General features: G+C 46.4%; 3 protein-coding genes across 12 annotated transcripts; 2 read left to right on the plus strand and 1 right to left on the minus strand.

The window, feature by feature from the left end:
- Positions 1–315: 315 nt before the first annotated feature.
- On the plus strand, positions 316–6,111 carry TINF2 (TERF1 interacting nuclear factor 2). Of its 8 annotated transcripts, none has more exons than XR_006269940.1 (10): positions 316–850; positions 969–1,073; positions 1,193–1,294; positions 1,373–1,489; positions 1,578–1,674; positions 1,843–2,302; positions 2,389–2,453; positions 2,561–2,652; positions 5,090–5,771; positions 6,010–6,111. XR_006269940.1 is itself a non-coding variant. In XM_043471059.1 (10 exons), the coding sequence occupies exons 2-10, from the start codon at positions 833–835 to the stop codon at positions 5,258–5,260; spliced, it is 1,227 nt and encodes a 408-aa protein (XP_043326994.1). In that variant the 5' UTR covers positions 316–614; positions 705–832; the 3' UTR covers positions 5,261–6,111. The 8 variants fall into 8 exon arrangements, 5 of the variants coding, with proteins under 5 accessions (XP_043326994.1, XP_043326989.1, XP_043326990.1 ...); XM_043471059.1 differs by having other exon boundaries at positions 316–614; positions 705–850; positions 5,090–6,111; XR_006269942.1 differs by lacking the exon at positions 6,010–6,111 and having other exon boundaries at positions 2,583–2,652; positions 5,090–5,228.
- Positions 3,464–9,990, minus strand: GMPR2 (guanosine monophosphate reductase 2). 3 transcript variants are annotated; one of them, XM_043471061.1, is made up of 10 exons: positions 9,851–9,990; positions 9,357–9,470; positions 9,096–9,215; positions 6,740–6,823; positions 6,422–6,595; positions 5,543–5,624; positions 5,344–5,450; positions 5,115–5,157; positions 4,293–4,452; positions 3,464–4,096 (listed from the first exon to the last, which is right to left on the minus strand). In XM_043471061.1, the coding sequence occupies exons 2-10, from the start codon at positions 9,441–9,443 to the stop codon at positions 3,907–3,909; spliced, it is 1,047 nt and encodes a 348-aa protein (XP_043326996.1). In that variant the 5' UTR covers positions 9,444–9,470; positions 9,851–9,990; the 3' UTR covers positions 3,464–3,906. The 3 variants fall into 3 exon arrangements, with proteins under 3 accessions (XP_043326996.1, XP_043326995.1, XP_043326997.1); XM_043471060.1 differs by having other exon boundaries at positions 9,357–9,452; positions 9,851–9,987; XM_043471062.1 differs by lacking the exons at positions 9,096–9,215; positions 9,357–9,470; positions 9,851–9,990 and adding an exon at positions 8,487–8,600.
- On the plus strand, positions 9,985–18,749 carry NEDD8 (NEDD8 ubiquitin like modifier). The gene is made up of 4 exons (XM_043471072.1): positions 9,985–10,466; positions 17,500–17,547; positions 17,714–17,796; positions 18,380–18,749. The coding sequence occupies exons 1-4, from the start codon at positions 10,449–10,451 to the stop codon at positions 18,474–18,476; spliced, it is 246 nt and encodes an 81-aa protein (XP_043327007.1). The 5' UTR covers positions 9,985–10,448; the 3' UTR covers positions 18,477–18,749.
- The last annotated feature ends 125 nt before the right edge of the window (positions 18,750–18,874 follow it).

Genomic DNA, 18,874 nt, shown 5'->3' on the forward strand with positions numbered 1-18,874 from the left:
AGGCTTTGCAGACGCTGGTATGGGCGCTGGGATTTAAGGAATCGGATTTGAGAGGCTGAAGACGATGGAGAGGGAAAGTGGCACGAACCTCCCTTTACAGACTAGAAAGTCAAGTCTTCAAATCACGAAGCGCCTTCTCTGCAGGCTCCCCGAAATAATGCACCGGTCGGGGGCAGAGCCCAGATCCGCGATCCCCCCCACCCCGAAGCTGTCGGAAGTGCGGGGAAGCGAGGGCGGGGACCAGCAGCGGCGCCGGATCTACCCGGGCGTGGCCTTGTGACGCGACGTCACGTATCCCCTGTCTGGCGGCCCATTGGTTCGCCACTCCTACTCTTTTCCCGGGTAGGAGAACTGGTCGCAGAGCCGGAAGGGAGGTAGCCTTCGCGTTTCAGACAGCGGCGGCGTTTCAGACAGAGCGGTCTAGTGCCAGTGGAGCTTGCCAGCTTCTGCATTCGGGCTCCATCCCGAGGTGGAGAGAAACCCCAGGATTCTGGTGGCCCTTGGGAGGCGCAGAGTCGGATAGCCAAGTACCCGTTGCAGACTGAAATAGCGGAGCCTGTGAGGGCCACCGGAAGCCCCGCCCCTGGGAGGAGTCGGGAAGCCGCGCCGAGGAGGTAGGAACCCAAAGAGGCGGCCCCTGGGGTGGAGTCCGCCGGCCATGGCCACACCCCCGGGGGCCGGTCCCGCTGCTCTTCGCTTTGTAGCTGCTGCCAGCTGGCAGGTCGTTCGCGGACGCTGCGTGGAGCATTTTCCCCGAGTATTGGAGTTTCTGCGATACCTGCGCGCTGCTGCCCCTGGCTTGGTTCGCTACCGGCATCATGAACGCCTGTGTATGGGCCTAAAGGCCAAGGTATTGGAACCAGTAGGACCTGGTAGAGGGGATAGGGGCCGACTGCTTGGGGATGGAACCGGTAGGAAAAGGGCAGTTTACTCCGACGTGGGCAGTCTGAGCTCAGTACTCTCCACAGTTGGTGGTGGAGCTCATCCTGCAGGGCCGGCCTTGGGCCCAGGTTCTAAATGCCCTACATCACCACTTCCCAGAGTCTGGACCTGCAGTGCGGGACCCCAAAATCGTGAGTAACCCTTGAAGCAAGCCCTACCCCGGTTAACACCTGATGCAGCAAAGTTGCTCCTCTTCCTGGTCACTGGCTCCTGGTGCCCCTAAACTGTTTGCCTTCTTTACCCTTGACAGACAAAGCAGGATCTGAGGAAGATATCAGAGGCTCAGGAAACCTTTTGCCAGCAGGTGAAGCAGCTGGCAGAAGCCCCTGTTGATTTGGCTTCGAAGCTGCAGGTGGGACTGGCTGCTTTGGAAGCAGTGGTGTAGCTGTTGGCTCTAGCCATCTCTGACCTGCTGCTTTTCCTCCTGCAGGAACTCGAACAAGAGTATGGGGAAACTTTTCTGGCTGCCATGGAAAAGCTGTTTTTTGAATATTTGTGTCAGCTGGAAAAAGCACTGCCTCTGCTGCAGGCACAGCAGGTTTTGTTGGTGCAAAACACATAAGGGCAGAATGCTGGGGTGGCGGGTGGGGTTGTAACAAGGCCTGTGGTCTTCATGCCTCTCTCCCTGCCCACAGCTTCAGGATGTTCTGAGTTGGATGCAGCCTGGAGTTTCTATCACTTCTTCTTTTGTCTTGAGCCAATATGGCGTGGACATGGGGTGGCCATTTCCAGGTACCAGGACCATGTAGGAGAACCAAGAATTTGGGGGGTGGAGTGTTTAGCTTGAGACCTTTTGAGACAGCCCACTGGAAGGGCTACATGGGCCTGAGGTATAAGAAACCAAACTGAGTGGATGTGTTAGAATTTTAGCTTTTTAAGGAGCCTTGTTTTCTTCTTCAGAGTGCTCTGCTACTGATGCAGTGAACACGACAGAGCCCTCAGAGCAGAGTCCTCCTCAGCAACCAAGACCAGCACTCCACGACCCCCTGCCAAAAGCCTCTCCTGGCCCACTGCTTCCTCAGGGACCAGCCTCAAGGAAGCATCCAGAACCTCTGACTGGCCACCATTTCAATCTGGCCCCTCTAGGCCGGCGAAGAATCCAGTCCCAGTGGGCAGCCACTAGCAGAGGCCATAAGGAGCGCCCCACAGTCATGCTGCTCCCCTTCAGGGATGTGGGTTCAGCAGCCCAGGTCACATCTAAGCCTGGGAAGGGCAAAGACGGCACACACCCAGCAGATCCAGCAGGTCCTGCGGGCACCAGAGCACCCCTGACCCGGAAGTCTAGGAGTCCATCCAGGACCCTGGGAGGGAGAGCAGTGAAGGGGAACCCGATGGACTCATCTGCATCGGAGCAAAAGGAGTGAGTAGAACAGCTGCTGCCTCCTACTAGCAGCACATGCCCTGCCTGCTTCCCTTTCACCCTGTCTTTGCTTGCTCCCACCTCAGGAACTGCAACATGGACTGCCACATGGAACCACTAAGACTGTCATCATCACCTCCTAGGAAGTCAGGTAGGTATCCTGAGTCAGAACCGGATCAAACAGCCTTCTCTCCTGGGGATTCCTGAGGATCTGTGTTCACTGAGGAGAGTACCTGGACTCTGCTTTCCTCCCTACAGTTTGTCCTCCATCTCTGTACAGCTCTGACATTACCATAGGGGACCTGGTTTTGGACTCTGACGAGGAAGAAGATAGCCAAAGCGAAGGAAGGGTGAGTAGGAAAGCTGGGAACGGGATGGGTGGGCAGAACAAGACAGAAAGTGACATTCTCTAGGATATGGAGGGATCAGGGCACGTTTCAATGATGATAGGATCTCCCTGCTCCCTTCTCTGCAGGAACCTCTGGAAAACTATCAGAAGACAAAGTTTGACACCCTGATCCCCACCTTCTGTGAATACCTACCCTCCTCTGGCCCCAGCACTGTGTCTATCCCCTTCCCTGACTATACAGACAGTTCTAGACTCCTGTGATAAGACTGAAATGCCCATGACATTCTGCCTGTCTTCTTTCTCTCATACAGTTTAGTGGGGATAAAGTGGAAGCCTGGGCTTGGGTTGCCTGACTACAATGCTGAAGTTACTTTGTAATGCTTGATAATTAAATTTCGGACTTGTTAAAACACTGTCTTGGTGCAAGGAAGGGGAATGAAGCCTTGTCTAAGGTCAGTGTAGGTCATTCTTTAGAAACACAACCAGCCTCTCTGGGGCTGGAAGCGGATCCTTTTGCCATTTTACCTCCCTTGGAGAGTGCTGGTCAGACATGCCCATTACCAGGGCTGAGAGCCTAGAAGAAAAATTTCCTTTTGCTATTCTGAAAATAACTCTGTGGTCTGATGCCAGAATATACTTTGTAAATTCTCATGCTGCCAGGTTCCTTGGGGGTAGCGGCTCTAGAATGGAGATATTTCACAGGAAGGGTACTCAATGTTGCTGACTCCAGTGGGTCAGTGCTTACTCCTGCACTTGCCCTGGGGTAGCACCCAGATGCCAGCCTTATGCAGAAAACCCCCAGAATCTTAAAGTCATTGGGATCTCTCTTTATTGAGGTATTTAAAGTATGTAAACAATTCCACGCTTTGTAGATATTCAAAGGTCTATTTAATGAATCTGATTAACAAAACATGATTCTAAAAGCCTACCTCTACCAGAACCAAGGCCACATAAAACATTTATGTATGAATCAGCCTCTCTTCTTTTTAATCATCTTCAGAATGCTGGGTCCCCAGATTCCCACTTGATTCTCTCAACTTCCTTGTCTCAGCCTGCCTGCCTTGCTTCCTCCCCACTGAGTGCCCTCGGCATTTTGCATGTGCAGATAGAGAAGTACAGAATTACTGCAGGAGCCGTCAGGAGAGGACAGGAAATGACCAAGTAATGATAGCCTGAGTAGCTGGGATGAGAGAGGGGCCCACTTGGGAGCCCTGTGGTGGATGCTAGAGCCCTGGGAGGGCAGAACTGCTCAGGTCTAGCTCTCGTCACTGAAGATCGGATTCACCTGCTGGGTGACACGGATGAAGGTAGTTCTCCGGCTCAGCTCCTTCAGCTTAGCTGCTCCCACATAAGTGCAGGTGGAGCGGATGCCTCCAAGGATGTCTCGGATGGTATGTTCCACGTCCCCTTTAAAGGGCACCTCCACTGTCTTTCCCTCTGAGGCCCTTAGAAGAAGAAAAGCTTTCTTACCTTTTCTCGCTGGATTCCTTACCCTGGTCTCTAGCATTTAGTCCTTCCCTGTTCATCACTTTTCTTCCAAAAACTGTACCATCTATCTCCCAGCAACCATGAGCTCTGCCATCACCCTTCTTGGAAAGTCATGCTTTCCAAGAACCCTTGGCCTCTGGCCACCACACCTACCTGTACTCAGCCACACCCCCGGCATACTTCTTCATGGCCATTTCGGAGCTCATGCCGTAGAAGAGCTTGTACTTCCTGCCATTCCTCTCGATGAGCTCACCACCTGACTCAGTGTGCCCAGCCAGCATGCCGCCCAGCATCACGAAGTCAGCCCCTGCCCCTGCCAGCACCAGCGAGAGGGTAAGAGAGGAAACTGGTCCAGGTGCCCAAACTGTCACCCTCAGGAGCAACTCACACCAAATTTTCAGGCCTGACAGTGATTCTGGCATCTTCCTGGTTTTGTTTCCTTAGCTGGCCCATAACCCAAGCGCACAGGCCTGCTCTGCCCTGACTTCAATTCCTCAGTAGGCCTGACTTTTCGAAGAATTTCAGAGTCTCTTCCAGGCTTCTGCTCTGTTTTTTGTTGCTTTTGCCATCTTCTGGTCACCTCTTTTTACTGTGCCCAGCCAAACAAGACTCACTGCAAGTGTCCCAAGAGCAAAGGTCTCCAACTTCAGTGTGAGCAGGGATGACCCAGGAAGCTGGCAAAGTGTACTGCAGCCCTACTCCCCAGAGCTAGATCCTATGGATGCGCTGTAGGGCTCGGACCTCTACACCACCCAGCAGTCCAGGGGATGGTGCAGATGGTCCTGGCCCACATTTGGAGAGTCTGTATTAGAGTTTCAGGATGTCCCCTGCTGGCCTGCCCCAGGTGACACCACAGACTTCTGGGTCCCTGGTCATATTATAAAAGGACAGCTTTCTTGGACTTCCCTAGCCTGACCCTAAACCCTGAGGTGACTCATCCTTTTCTACAGGATCCTCCTTATGTGCCCTCCTTACCGAAAGCCTTGGCCACATCCCCAGGACAGCTGCAGCCTCCATCCTGCAAAGTAAGGAGCACTGTGAAGAGACAGTATGGATGCCCCAAGCCCTCTAGGAGGTCCCAGCGGCCCAGCTCAATGCTGACAGGGACCCAGGAACCCTGATCCAAACTCTACCAGAACCTCTAGATGTGGGTGAGAACCCAGATGTTTGGCAGCTTCATACCCTACCCTGCCCATGACCTTACTGAAATGATGTGGCCTTTGAGGCCATGAGCAGCATCTGCACACTCCATCACTGCACTTAGCTGTGGATACCCCACTCCGGTTTTCTTCCGGGTGGTACACACGGAGCCTGTGAAGAATGTGACAAGAATGAGGATGAAGTTCTCCACAGGTGTCTGCCACTGGAGGGGTGGCCAGTGACCCCCCAGTGAACCAGCTTACCTGGTCCAATTCCCACTTTGATGATGTCAGCTCCAGAGAGGATCAGCTCTTCCACCATTTCTCCTGTTACCACATTCCCTGCCTGGGACAGAGCCATCATAACAGCATTCTCAGGGTCTCTTCTCAGGAAAGAGAGGAGGTCATGTGCTTCCAACATTATTACAAAGAAGAGTCCCTGGGCTCCTCTTTTAGATGAGTCACTTCACAGGACCCTGCTTCCCAAGCTGAGGTAAGGGGGTGAGTGGCCAGTGTTACTGTTGTACTAGGGTAAAGTGGGGGTCCAACTGGAATAAGTTCACACCGGATTTATAGTAGATTCATCTCTCCCTCCCCACCAAGACCCCCAAACATATCCTGTGCTTAAGTTGTTATGTCATGAAACCTCTCTGGCTTCAGGGGAAGTGGGAGGACATGGTAATATAGGCTAAGTACCCACCTACCCAATTGTATTTGCTTTTGATGAACAGGACAGAGAGACCCCACAATGCTGTGAAGAAAACAAGGCCTTATCAACTCCCCTGAGCTTGTAAAAAAATAAAACTGCATTTGATACAACCCCTTTAATATAAGACTGTGGTGTCTGTCCATGTCTTTGGGCAGGTGTGTATGTACTAGAGATATGTACAATGCATAAGTGTTCCATTGTGGTTTGGTGAGTGACATCAGGTACTGGATTTACAAGACCATGTATCAAGGGTCAGAGATAACAGCACTGGCCAGTAAACAAACATCTAAAACGGGGAACCGTGGATAACCACCCAGTGACATGATTAAGTGGACTATGCAGTAGAGGAGAAAGGAACTGTTATAACAAAATAGAGTGGCAGGAAAGAGTGGAGGAAGGAGAGGAATGGACCCACTAGAGGGTAACAGACATACCATGATCGTGTGTTCAGGGAAGCGTTTCCGCACATCCTTCACAAATTCAACAAAGTGTTCAGAGTAGCCATTGGCCACGTCCAGGCACACATACTTCACCTGGGGAATAGCGTTCAGGATCTGTTCCAGCTGCTCAAAGTCCGAAGAGCCTGTGCCTGAGCTGGCAGCCAGATGCTGTGAGAGAAACAGGGCTATGAGCATGTCAGAGACAACATGGCTGGTTAGCCAACGGGAGTGGGGAGGTCAGGGTCGGAAGCCAAGCAAAAAGGATTCTCGGAAGACTGGGCTAAGGAAGGGGTCGGGGAGGACCAGTGTTACCTCAAGACAGTCAGGATTCTGGCTAGCAAACTCTTTCCACTGCTCGAGGCTGTAGTGTTTATGGACAGCAGTGAAGAGGGAGAACTGGGGAGAAGAAAGAGCCGTTAAAAAGGAAAGAACTTTGTTAGAACCTCTTTCTCTGGAAATAGACCTTTATATTATCCTATCTGGGGGACAGAAGGACTGAAGTCTGGAAAAAGCAACTTGAAGATGTCAGTGGTTGAGCTGAGACCTCAGTTCCACCATTATTCTCCCTACAAATGCAATCAGGCTTTTCCACGTAAGCTAGTACTTTCCCAACACTCCCACCAAAGCACTAAGTTATCTGGATTGGATTTCACCTGCCAGCGCGTGTAGCGCTTCTGACTTAAAAAGTGACAAGGACAAGCTGTTGGTGCAGTGGGATAAGAAGCAGACAAAAGAGAACCATGAAAAGGCTGAACAGAGACAGTGTCTGCCTGCACTGACTCAGCTCCTCCTCCTAGGACAACCTAGTACAGAACTAACCTATTTTGGGTATTTTCTGTTCCATTTATCAGCAGTAATTCAGTGAGCCTAAATGCTCACAAAATCAAACAAGGTAAAGCCTTAAGGTTAACAGCCAATAAGATACTACCCTTTCTCTATCTCTGCCAAAGTAATGGACAAAAGGGACTTTCCTGGTGGTCCAGTGGTTAAGACTCACTTCCCATGCAGGGAGTATGGGTTTGATCCCCGGTCCCATATGCTTTGATGCATGGCACACCCCCCCCCCCACGCCAAAAAAAGTAATGGACAGATTTTGGACAGATTTTCTTAAGTCATGGACCAACCTGAGAAGTCTGTTTCATTCAGCCTATTTCAGTTAGCCAGGTTGAAGGCTAGAATGACTCATCAGATTTATGTTCCCTAGCTCAAAAAACTGCAGACAACATCCCAATACTCTGAGAAAGGCATTCAGAGGCCACTGTGAATGCTGATGTTTGTGCTTTAACAGTGCAGACATGCGAATAAACAAGACAGCAGTTGAGAAAGCACAAATCTTGCAACTGGTAAGAGATCCAAGGGAGTCACGCATTAGCCAGCAGTAAGGAAGTGCACATGCTAAACTCAGATCAACACTACCCAGCCAAAGCTGCTACTGAATTCTGCTTTCTCAGCAACACTCTGCCACCAACAAAGAAAAATAAACAAAAATAAACAAACAAAAATCACTCTAGGCAGTCATCACACCTGGGAGATATCTTGGCATAGGGTGGCATGATGAATACATCCAGTTACATACCAAGTTAGAGATCTAGAAAAAGGTCCTTGCACTGAACCTTTTAATTATTACTGAGACTTGCCTGTACCTCTAAAATCTGACTTCTTCAGCATTCATCAGCAGAAACGAAAAGCCAGTCTTAACATAAAGCATCAAGAAAGTCCCAGCAAGGTCCATACGTTGTAGGACATCTGTTAACACTGAAGTCAGATTCACCATTCCTTAACTGTACTGGATAGGCCAGGTGGACAATGGGCAACAGTGCGATTGCTAAGCAGATAGTGAATGCCAACAGTAATATGGGGCTAAAGCTGCATAACTATGAACCTCAGAGAAATGACAGCAGACATTCCAGAAAGATTTATAGCAATCAGAAACAGAGAAAGGGAGACAAAGTCCTTAAGGATAACAGAGCCACAAGCAGCAGCAGAATCCATCAACCAGGGCTACATGGATAGCCAGAAGAGTGTATATGTCCTCAGGATACCCAAAGTAACTATCTACTTTCTCAGCTACAAGTATAGAAGCAAGTAATATAACTGACAGGAGCAGCATCTTCCGTTTTGAAAACAAGCAATAACCTGTATAAGAAAAACATTCCATTTGGGGCACATCCCAGAACACCCAGGAACCTAGGACTTAAAAGAAAAGGAAGATTAAAAAAAAAAAAAAAAATAGCAGGCATGAAAGAAACTAAATTTCTTCTCTCTAGGATTTTCTGGTTGGGAATTTTTGAATGCTCAAACTATATTTAGTTTCTGGACTAAAACAGTGAATGCTGAGTATCCCAACAGTAGTGTAAAGAGAGATGCATGTGGTTTGTAGAGGGTGATCTGGGTAGTGGGGAAAACTGGCAGGATGTTTAAAATGCTGGACAGGAGAAAAGGGAAGTTTCTGTTAAAATGGGTGAAAAACTTAGCTTTGAATCTCCCTAAGTCAGATGGCCATTTAAAGTTATCAGATAAAGAGGCCTTAGTACTATTGCAGAAAGCAGTAAATCAAGCATCCTGACTGTTAACTGCCAGAGCTGACCTGGGATGGGAGTGGGGATGCAGATACCTCTGCAGTCAGCCCACAAAACACCATGAGGAAGGGGCATGAGGGAAGTCCTACCTTACAGAGGACCTTGGCCATCTCAAAGGTGCCCACAGTATCCATATTGGCAGCAATAATGGGGATCCCAGTGTACATCTGCTTTGAGTTCCGAAATGCAAAGGATCTTGTGAGATCCACCTGCAGATGCGAACAGGAAACTGAGCATTTCACTCTTCCAAAAACAAGTACTGCAGGAGGGCAAAAGCCAGGAATCTTTCCCAGTTCAGGCTCTCCAAGGAGCTTGGGATCAAGAAAGAGCAACTAGGAAAGCAGGCTCACCTCACTTCGAGACTTTAGGGTACTGCGTTTGGGCCTCAACAGGACATCCTTGAAATCCAGTTTGACGTCGTTATCGATGTGAGGCATGGCAGGGACCTTAAGACAGCAATGAATCTGAGGGTTGGAAGGTAGGAAAAGTCTGGGAGAGGGGAGCTGAGTCAACTTCCCTTTAGGTCTTAATGCCGTTAGGGCTGGGAGGCTTATCTCTCTCTTAGCTCAAATCGTGTAAAGTCTGGGCATTGACTGACGTACAGTCCCTGAAGAACGTCACTTCAGACCATGCAGTTTCAATTACTTCGGAGTCTTCAACAAATAGTATTATTTGTTGGGGAGAACTGGGATGGAGTCGTGAGTGACCCTAAAATGATGCATTCTTTACGCCCCCACTCTTCTTTCTGCCACCGTTACAAAGACCAATCTGGGGTAAGGGGCAGATTCGGGAGCGAAGAGTGGTGGGTTTCTCGTAAACCAGCTTCCGGGATAGGGGTACTCACTTCCTGTCGCCGTGATCCGGGCGGCAGTTGACCGACGCTTCTCTCGCTTAACCACAGCCTCGCGCAGCCCCGCTGAGCCTTGTGGGATAACAGGTTGGGCTAATTTGCCGCAGAGAACTAGCAACCGAGGAATTCCGGCTTCGGTGGCCGCCGTGCAAGGCCTTCTGGGTAACAGAGTTCACACACTGAGGATGCCGTTGGATCCGAGGGACAGGGGACTACAACTCCCAGAGTGGGACGCGCGGAGCTGCCCCCTGGCATGATGGGAGGGGTAGTTCGTTCCGCGCCCGCTTATTACTAGCCCCAACTCATTGGGGACTCTCAGAATTGTCATCTCTGCTGTGACTAAGCTGGCTGCTTTTTTACTTTCTTTTTTTTTTCTTGCACTACGCCACCGAAACGAAACGCAGAAATATTCCTGAGCCTTTCCGGAACCCCTTGGAAAGAAGGGGGTCGGGGAGTGCGAGGCAGGGGTGGAGCCTGGCAGTGACCCGGAAGCAGAAGTGATTCTTACAGGCGGAGTGCTGGGGAGAGGCATCGGAGACCGCAGCGGCAGAAGCAGCAATTTATCTGTGTGCAGCCCCAAACTGAGAAGAAGATGCTAATTAAAGTGAAGGTGGGAGCACCACCAGCCTTGCCAAGACGCAGTGGTACTGGGCTGGCCGCTGTGCCTTAAGGGAGAAACCGGGAAGGAAAACCACGCCTTTCCCGAGCCTGGAGGGGGTTGACAGCTTCGGGGCTCCGCGCGAGGGGTGCCGGGAGGTAGGGGGGAGGCCCAAGAGGACTTTGAGAGCAGGGGGCTGGCTCCGCCAGGGGTCTCTTCCTCACCTGCTTTTACTCCAGGGCCGCCTTTGTCCGAAGTCTCGCTATTTTGTATGCCCCCCCGCGGTCATGGAGAAGGCCTGCATCTCTCGGTTTCTTGGAATAAGCTCTGTTCTCCCATCCTTCATCCCCAAGTTACCCGCTTCTCCCAGCCCCTAACGTAGGCTACTCCGAGCACAGCACAGCAGAAAAGCGTTAGCCTAGGGAACTGGGGCCTCCCAGAAACTAGACTGTAAGCCTCGGCTAGTTGTTGCCAAGATGTAATATCTTAGCCTTCCTTCAGGAACCAAAGGTGGGAGCGTGTTCAGTCAGCACCTGCCTTTCTGAGCCAGCATCCTGGACTAGCCTTACTTCCTTGACTGAGGCAGGTTAGTTATCAGTGCCCTAGTACGCGATCTCCATCCCGCCTCCCATGGTTCTTCACTAATTCCCAATCCTCATTAGCCCTACCTGCAATTTCCTCCTCTGTGCCTTAAGACGGAGGGACAAAAACTAACAATTGGTGCAGTGCAACGTTAAACTTTTTTTTTTAACTGCTAAGTAAGTCTGTCGTTACTGCATCTGCCCCTTAGTGTATTTACCACGCATAATAGCCATTAACATCTTCAGCCCTCTGAACTACCTATTAGCTAAGGATTGAGGCCAAGCAGCATTTTAAAGGTCATTGTTTTTTAAAATTTGAATAATGACTTACAGCTTATAGCTCAGTCGGTAAAGAATCCGCCTGCAATGTAGGAGACTTGGGTTCGATTCCTGGGTCAGGAAGTTAGATCCCCTGGAGAAGGAAATGGCAACCCACTTCAGTATTCTTGCCTGGAGAATCCCATGGACAGAAGAGCTTGGCAGGCTACAATCCATGGGGTCGCAAGAGTTGGACACGACTTAGCATCTAAACCACATATTTTCATTTCCTTTGGATAAATACCAAGGAATGGAATTACTGGGTCATGTATAACTTTAAAAGAAACTGCCAAACAGTTCTCCAAAATGTGGTACCATTTTACATCCCCACCTGCAATGAGTAAGCATTCTAACTGCTCTGCACCCATCTTTATTTTAGCTGTTACAGTGGGTGTGAAATGTTATCTCAGTCAGGTTTAAATTAATCACTGTTGGTCTTCCCTCACCACAGCACTTTGTCACTGCACCTTGTATTTGGACAATAATAATCAGTATGGCATTTCCTTGTATGTTGGGTTTTGTTGTTGTTGTTGGTTTGTTTTATTAATTGTATGTCTCATTGTCTCTTGATTGTAAGTCTTCACTTGAAAAAGATTATTGACAGAGGTTGAGTCACTTAATTTCTTTTGTACCCCTTCCAGTGCTTAGAGCAGAATGTTAAGCTTAGGTTTATCATAGACCAGTTGAATACCATTGGATGTATTCCCAGGTCACAATGATCAGATTTGAGGGAAGAAACCCAGTGTGACATGATCTTTTAAAATTGTTCAGTTTTAAACAGTTTTAATTTATGGACAATTTCAAACACACACAACAGCAAAGAGAAGGACTAATGCCCCCTATGTTGTTGTTAAGTCACTAAGTCCTGTCCAGCTCTTTTGTGATCCCATGGACTGTAGTCCACCAGGCTCCTCTAGGTCCATGGGATTTCCTAGTCAAGAATACTGGAGTGTGTTGCCATTTCCTTCTCCAGGGCATCTTCCCAACCCAAGGATTGGACCCAGGGATCGAACCCACGTCTCCTGCATTGGTAGGCAGATTCTTTACCACTGAGCCACCAGGGAAGCCCAAAGCACCCTATACGCAGCTTCAAAACTATCATCTCATGGCCAATCCTATTTTATTTATACTCACTACTTTTCGTACGTGATATTTTAAGAAGCAAATCCCAAATAGCATAGCATGTATTATTTGTACATATTTCAGTATTTATCTGTAAAAAAGAATTTTTTTCCTAACATAACCATAATTATTACACCTAAAAAACCAATGATAACTTCTATCATTGTCTTATTTATTTTTTACAATTTGTTTGAATCTGGATTCAATTAAGAGTCATACATTGTGCTTGGTTGATAAGTATTTTAGGCCTCTTTAAACATGTAATTCTCCATTTCCCTCCTTATTTCTTGTTGAATAACCTAGATTGTTGGCCCCATAGAGTTTCCTATATTTTGGATTTTGCTGACTACATCCCCATGTTGTCTTTTAATATATTCCTTTCCTCTTTGTTTCCTGTCAATTGATAATAAGATATAGAGGCTCAGTCAGTCCTTTTTGTCTGTTCACGTGAGAATAATTCACGGGTGTTTTGTGACATTTACTTCTGTCAGGTTTTGCTTTCTGTGATGTTAGTAGTTGTCTAGATCTGTTACTTCATCGGAGTTTACAAAATGGGGGTATTCCGATTTTATTGTTGCTTCCTACGTAAGCTGGAATTCTTGAGCCGTGTCCAGCACAGTGCCCATTAGCCCACGTGGGCTGTCAAGCACTTGAAATATGGCCAGTGAGACTGAGGAATTGAAGTTTTAGTTCAGTTATTTATTTTATTTGTATTTAGTTAATTTAAATATAAGAACTAAAACTTTATTCAGCCCTTGGGAAACCTTTTAACTTGTTTGGAACAAGTTGGGAATGTAAATCTTTTTCAACTGTAAATTATGAAAAAAATTTTTTAATCTTTTTAATACTTACTTATGTGGCTGCATTGGGTCTTAGTTGAATCATGTGGAATCTTTTGTTGCGGCACATGGACTTGGCTCAGTAGTTGTGGCGCTCTGGCTTAGTTGCTCCTCGGCATGTGGGATCTTAGTTCCCCTACCAGGGATTGAACCCTGATCCCCTGCATTGCAAGGCGGATTCTTAACCACTGGACCACCAGGGAAGTCCCATCAACTGGAAATTATGAAATTTAAATACAGATCAAGTATTTCAGATGAAAACTTACCATCTGAATTGAAGTGTGCTGCAAGTATGAAATGTACACAGGATTTTGAAGATTTAGTTAGAAAAAAGAATGTAAAATATATTAATAATTTGAATATATTGGGTTTCAGAATATTAAAATTGCACCTTTAAAAATGTGGCTACTAGAATATTTAATATTGTATATGTGGCTGTCACTAAGTTTCTTTCTCTAGTAGACGGTGCTACTTTAAAGAATTATTTTCTTATACTCTCATCAAGGACGTTTTTTTTTTCATCCCAATGTGTTCATGGTTTTTAAAAATGGAAAATGCAAAAACACAAAGAAAGTAATTTCAGTCAGCCATAATCTCACAACTCAAGATAAAAGCACTGATATATATATCCTTTCAAACTTTTTTGAAAGCATATAAATACACGTGTTTATTTCAGTTCAGTTACTCAGTCATGTCCGACTCTTGGCGACCCCATGAACCACAGCACGCCAGGTCTCCCTGTCCATCACCAACTCCCAGAGTCCACCCAAACCCATGTCCATTGAGTCGGTGATGCCATCCAGCCATCTCATCCTCTGTCGTCCCCTTCTCCTCCTGCCCTCAATCTTTCCCAGCATCAGGGTCTTTTCAAATGAGTCAGCTCTTCGCATCAGGTGGCCAAAGTATTGGAGTTTCAGCTTCAACATCAGTCCTTCCAATGAACACCCAGGGCTGATCTCCTTTAGGATGGACTGGTTGTTGTGTTTATTTATTTATTTACAAAATTAGAATTATACTATTAGTCTAAACACGATTTGAGGACTCTGTGATTTACCCCCTGTGTATGTACCATAATTTATTTAACCTTCAGTTGTATGGTATTTAGATGCTGTTTCTAGTTTTGCAGTTTGAGAAGGTTGCAGTCCATTGTCATAGATAAATTTTTGGACGTATTATTTTCCCAGAAGTGTTGTTGCTGGATGCCATATGCCAAATTGCTGCTTGGATACATTCATAGGCTTTTGTAGTCAATCTCAGAAACAAGAGGACCAGTCCTAGACTTTTAGAATTTATAAACCAGTAATTTTTTTCAAACATTGTAAAGCCCAAGCATCCAATTCTTGGGAGGGCAGTTTTAGGCTCCTGTTAGAGTCTTTTGTACTCTTTAAAAATTGTTATTATTAAATCAGAATGAATGTTAATATCCATATGATAAAGGAATGTATTTTTATTAGAAATGTAAATAGTACAGATAAAGGGAGAGTTAGCTTTGGGAAACCGTCTGCTCAGCCCTACTCCCCTTCTCAAAGATAATCATTATTTTAGGAGCTATGTATACTTTTAATCCTTTTTATGTATGTTTGTATGTATCTACATACAGAAGGTGATACTAATCATATTATTCTTCTAGATCTTTCCATGTCTGTGTATAAGCTGTTGCATAATAAATATGTCATTCTATGGGTGTACCATAGTTTGTTTTCTTATTAATAGGCAGTGTTTTGCTTTTATGAAAGGTGTTACAGTATACCTTATATGTTCCTCTTTGAATATGTACTGAAATTTCAAGTTTTTCCTTTAGGTTAGTTACCTAGAAATAGAATTGTGTGGTGAAAGAGTCTTTGCACTTAAAGTATTAAGAACAATAAAGTGAAATATTTGTGGACAACACAGAATTGTATACTTTTCATTTGGTCAGGAAAGAGCCTAAAAAAAATACCATATATTGTCACTGTCATTTCATAAAAGGACATTTTAACAGCTGAATATATTTAGTTTCAGAGCTTCCCAGGTGGCACAGTAGTAAAGAATCTGCCTGCCAATGCAGGAGATGCAAGAGACACAGGTTTGATTCCTGGGTTGGGAAGGTTCCCTGGAGTAGGAAATGGCAACCTGCTCCTGTATTTTTGCAGAAAATCAGAGGAGCGTGGTGGGCTACAGTCCATGAAGTCACAAAGAGTCAGACACAATCGAGAATGCACGCACATATTTAGCTTCATGAAAAGCTCACTGTTGGCATTACTTTTCTCATTTTAACGTAGACTATTGAATTTTCATATAGACCAGCTTGGGTTGGGGTGGAAACTTGAGAATCACTATTGTAATTTATTATTTTGCATCCAAACAGGTCAATCCAAGGGAGTTACTCCTGCAATTTTTTTTTTTTTTTTTTTAATATCCTTAGTACTGAGCCATTCTCATGGTTGAGAAATTAGGTCCTATGTCCTTTCTTCAATGTGGTCCCATAAGTGGGAGCCATATGTTATTTTGTAATCTGCCACAGGAGTGTACATTTGAGTCCCAATACTAGATCACCCGGGCTTCCCAGGTGGCTCAGTGGTAAAGAATCCACCTGCCAAGGCAGGAGTTGGAGATGCAGGTTCGATCCTTGGGTCAGGAAGATCCCCTGGAGAAGGAAATGGCAACCCACTCAAGTATTCTTGCCTGGAAAAGCCCATGGACAGAGGAGCCTGGCGCACCACAGTCCATGGGGTCATAGAGTCAGATGCGACTTAGCAACTGAGCATGTACTAGATCAGCCAGACTCAGGCAGTGCTGAATACGGAGCTAAAAGCTATGGTTCTGGGCCAGAGAATTTGTATTTGGATCCACACTGTCCTTTTGACATCATAGGCATGCTTTTTAAGCTGTCCAAACCCCATTTTCCTGATCTATAAATGGTTATAGGAATAGTACATATCTCATAAGTTACTTGCAAGGATTAAATGTATTGATGCACGTAAGACACTTGGCATAGTTTCTGACTCTTAGAAAGTGTTCAGTAAGTGTTGGTTGTGATCATAACATGATCATCAGTGTATTTAGTGAGTGAAGTCGCTCAGTCGTGTCTGACTCTTTGTGACCCCATGGACTGTGGCCTACCAGGGTCCTCCATCCATGGGATTTTCCAGGCAAGAATACTGGAGTGGGTTGCCATTTCCTTCTCCAGGAGATCTTCCCAACCAAGGGATTGAACCCGGGTCTCCTGCATTGTAGGCAGACGCTTTACCGTCTGAGCCACCAGTGTATATAGCCTTTCCAATAATAGTTATTGACTGCTTATATGTCAAACAGCATGCTTTGTGCTTAGATTGGGAAGACTGAACAGTCTCTGTCCTTTAGGAAGTTGCAGTGTAAATTGGAGAGTTTGACACTTAAACAACTGGCTGTAATATCTATTAAAGTGCATTGCTGACAAGTCATCAATCTTAAAGGGTCCCTTAAAAGTTTGAGAAAGAGTGGAAGAGGGGATGGCAACAAGGAAAACAGTAGAAGCAAAGAAAATGCCCCTAAATTACATCGTGCATTTGTGGTCTGGATTACTGTAGACTGATGCAGTGGAGCTTTAAGAGCAAGGGTGGATGGGAGGTAAGATTGGATGAAGCACAGCATTTGTAAGTGTACAGTTGTGTTTTGGGTATCAGCAACCTTTAGCCTATGGAAGAAGTCAACAAGACCAGAGCTGCAATTTTAGGATTTAGGTGAAAATCTGGAGAAAATACAAGAGAATAGAATGTTGAGTTCTAGTATTGCTTAAAAAGCTGGTCAGAGGTGATCTCTAGTGTCCTTGAGAATGCTTTGAATTATCTGAGTGTGAATTTCTAGCATTAGTATATAAAACAAAGTCCTTTTCAAAGGAATACTCTCCTTAGGACAACTCTCATTGCTGTCTTATCCAAAGGAGTTATAGTATTCTCATGGATTCTAATTGGGTGGGGGATGAGATGACCTGTGAGATTAAGAGGTCAAATGGTTCACAGAATCTTCCCCTATCAAAATTGTCCACAGCCTAAAATTGTCTGAAATTGGGTATAAGCAAATACTCCTGACACTTCAAATCAACTTTGCTGAGAGTGTGCATTTCTCGGAAGGAAGTCGATCCCCCAAGGCTAGGCCAGGATATTTTACCTAGGAGACAAATGGTATACTGAACTATAAGACTCATGAAACCCTTGCCTATTTCAGACGCTGACTGGAAAGGAGATCGAGATTGACATTGAACCCACGGACAAGGTAACGTATGCCTAGTGCCTCTGTGCGTATCTCCCTGCACGTACCTTTGCCTGGGTGTGCTGATGAAATTAGTCCTTTTGCTCTCATGCTATCTGCATAGCTCTTGTTCTTTCCACTTCCATGGTCCCTCCCCCTGAGCAGCCCCTGACTACTTGTACCCCTAAAGGTGGAACGAATCAAGGAGCGTGTGGAGGAGAAAGAGGGAATTCCACCACAGCAGCAGCGGCTCATCTACAGTGGTAAACAGATGTAAGTATGGAATGGAAATGAAGGTATAGTGATGGGTTTTTTTTTTTTTTTTTTGGCTATGCTAGGTCTTTGCTGTGCTGGCTTTGCTCTAGTTGAAGTGCATGGGATTCTCAATGCAGTGACCTCTCTTGTTGCAGAGCACCAGCTACAGGGTGTGTGGGCTTCAGTAGTTTCAACTCCTGGGATCTAGAGCACAGGCTCATCAGTTGTGGTACATGGGATTAGTTGCTTCTCGGCATGTGGGATCTTTCCACATCAGGGATTGAACCTCTGTCTCCTGCATTGGTGGGTTGATTCTTTACCACTGAGCCACCAGGGAAGTCTGAAAATAGCTCTAATTTCTCTTGTTAACAGGTTACCCATATTGCTAATACCCCTGTGGGCTTTTGGGGGCTTTTGTCTGTGTTCAAAATAGAAAGAAATATCAAATTACAGTTGGGGGTTAGTAAAAATATAAAGATGTAATTTTTTTCCTCACATGCATTCATAGATCTCCAGAGATCCATGAAACCCAGGTTAAGAACCCCACTCTAAATGGTATGTCTGATAACTTTTCTTTTCTTTTTTTTGCCTCTTCCTGTAGGAATGATGAGAAGACAGCAGCTGATTACAAGATATTAGGTGGTTCAGTCCTCCATCTGGTGTTGGCTCTGAGAGGAGGAGGTGGTCTTAGGCAGTGATGGACTCCGCTCCATTTTACCTCCTTGCCCTGTCACTCATAATGAGGCATCATATATCCTCTCACTCTGTGGGACACCAGAGCCACTCCCCCCTCCCCTGGATGCCCAGTCTTGTGTGTCTGTTGGTGGGAGACTGTGAGGACCCCAGGAGGCAGTGTTCCTGGCCCAAAGGGCCCTTGCTGGCTATTGGGTTTTAGTTAGCAGTCCTGTGTGCTTCCCTCTCTTATGGCTGTGTCCCTGGTTCTCAATAAAATATTTCTTGACCTCCTCGAATCTTTCTTCTATTGTACAAATGTGACTGAAATAAGAGTGGACCTAGGGGATTCCCCAGTGGTTAGGATTCCGTGCTTTCACTGCTGAGGGCTGGAGTTCAGTCCCAGGTTGGGGAACTAAGATCC

The sequence above is a fragment of the Cervus canadensis genome, chromosome 6, assembly GCF_019320065.1.
Source record: "Cervus canadensis isolate Bull #8, Minnesota chromosome 6, ASM1932006v1, whole genome shotgun sequence".
NCBI classification, from domain to species: Eukaryota; Metazoa; Chordata; class Mammalia; order Artiodactyla; family Cervidae; genus Cervus; species Cervus canadensis.

Excerpts from the sequence above, each read along its gene's own strand:
- NEDD8 (XM_043471072.1), top strand. Across the intron at positions 17,548-17,713 it reads ACATTGAACCCACGGACAAG|GTGGAACGAATCAAGGAGCG; the intron begins GTAACGTATGCC and ends GTACCCCTAAAG. Across the intron at positions 17,797-18,379 it reads ATCTACAGTGGTAAACAGAT|GAATGATGAGAAGACAGCAG; the intron begins GTAAGTATGGAA and ends CTCTTCCTGTAG.
- GMPR2 (XM_043471061.1), bottom strand. The coding sequence starts at position 9,443 with ATGCCTCACATCGATAACGACGTCAAACTGGATTTCAAGGATGTCCTG. Across the intron at positions 6,596-6,739 it reads AGAATCCTGACTGTCTTGAG|CATCTGGCTGCCAGCTCAGG; the intron begins GTAACACTGGTC and ends TTTCTCTCACAG. Across the intron at positions 5,625-6,421 it reads TCCCTGAACACACGATCATG|GCAGGGAATGTGGTAACAGG; the intron begins GTATGTCTGTTA and ends GCTCTGTCCCAG.
- TINF2 (XM_043471054.1), top strand. The coding sequence starts at position 659 with ATGGCCACACCCCCGGGGGCCGGTCCCGCTGCTCTTCGCTTTGTAGCT. Across the intron at positions 851-968 it reads GTATGGGCCTAAAGGCCAAG|TTGGTGGTGGAGCTCATCCT; the intron begins GTATTGGAACCA and ends TACTCTCCACAG. Across the intron at positions 2,454-2,560 it reads ATCACCTCCTAGGAAGTCAG|TTTGTCCTCCATCTCTGTAC; the intron begins GTAGGTATCCTG and ends TCCTCCCTACAG.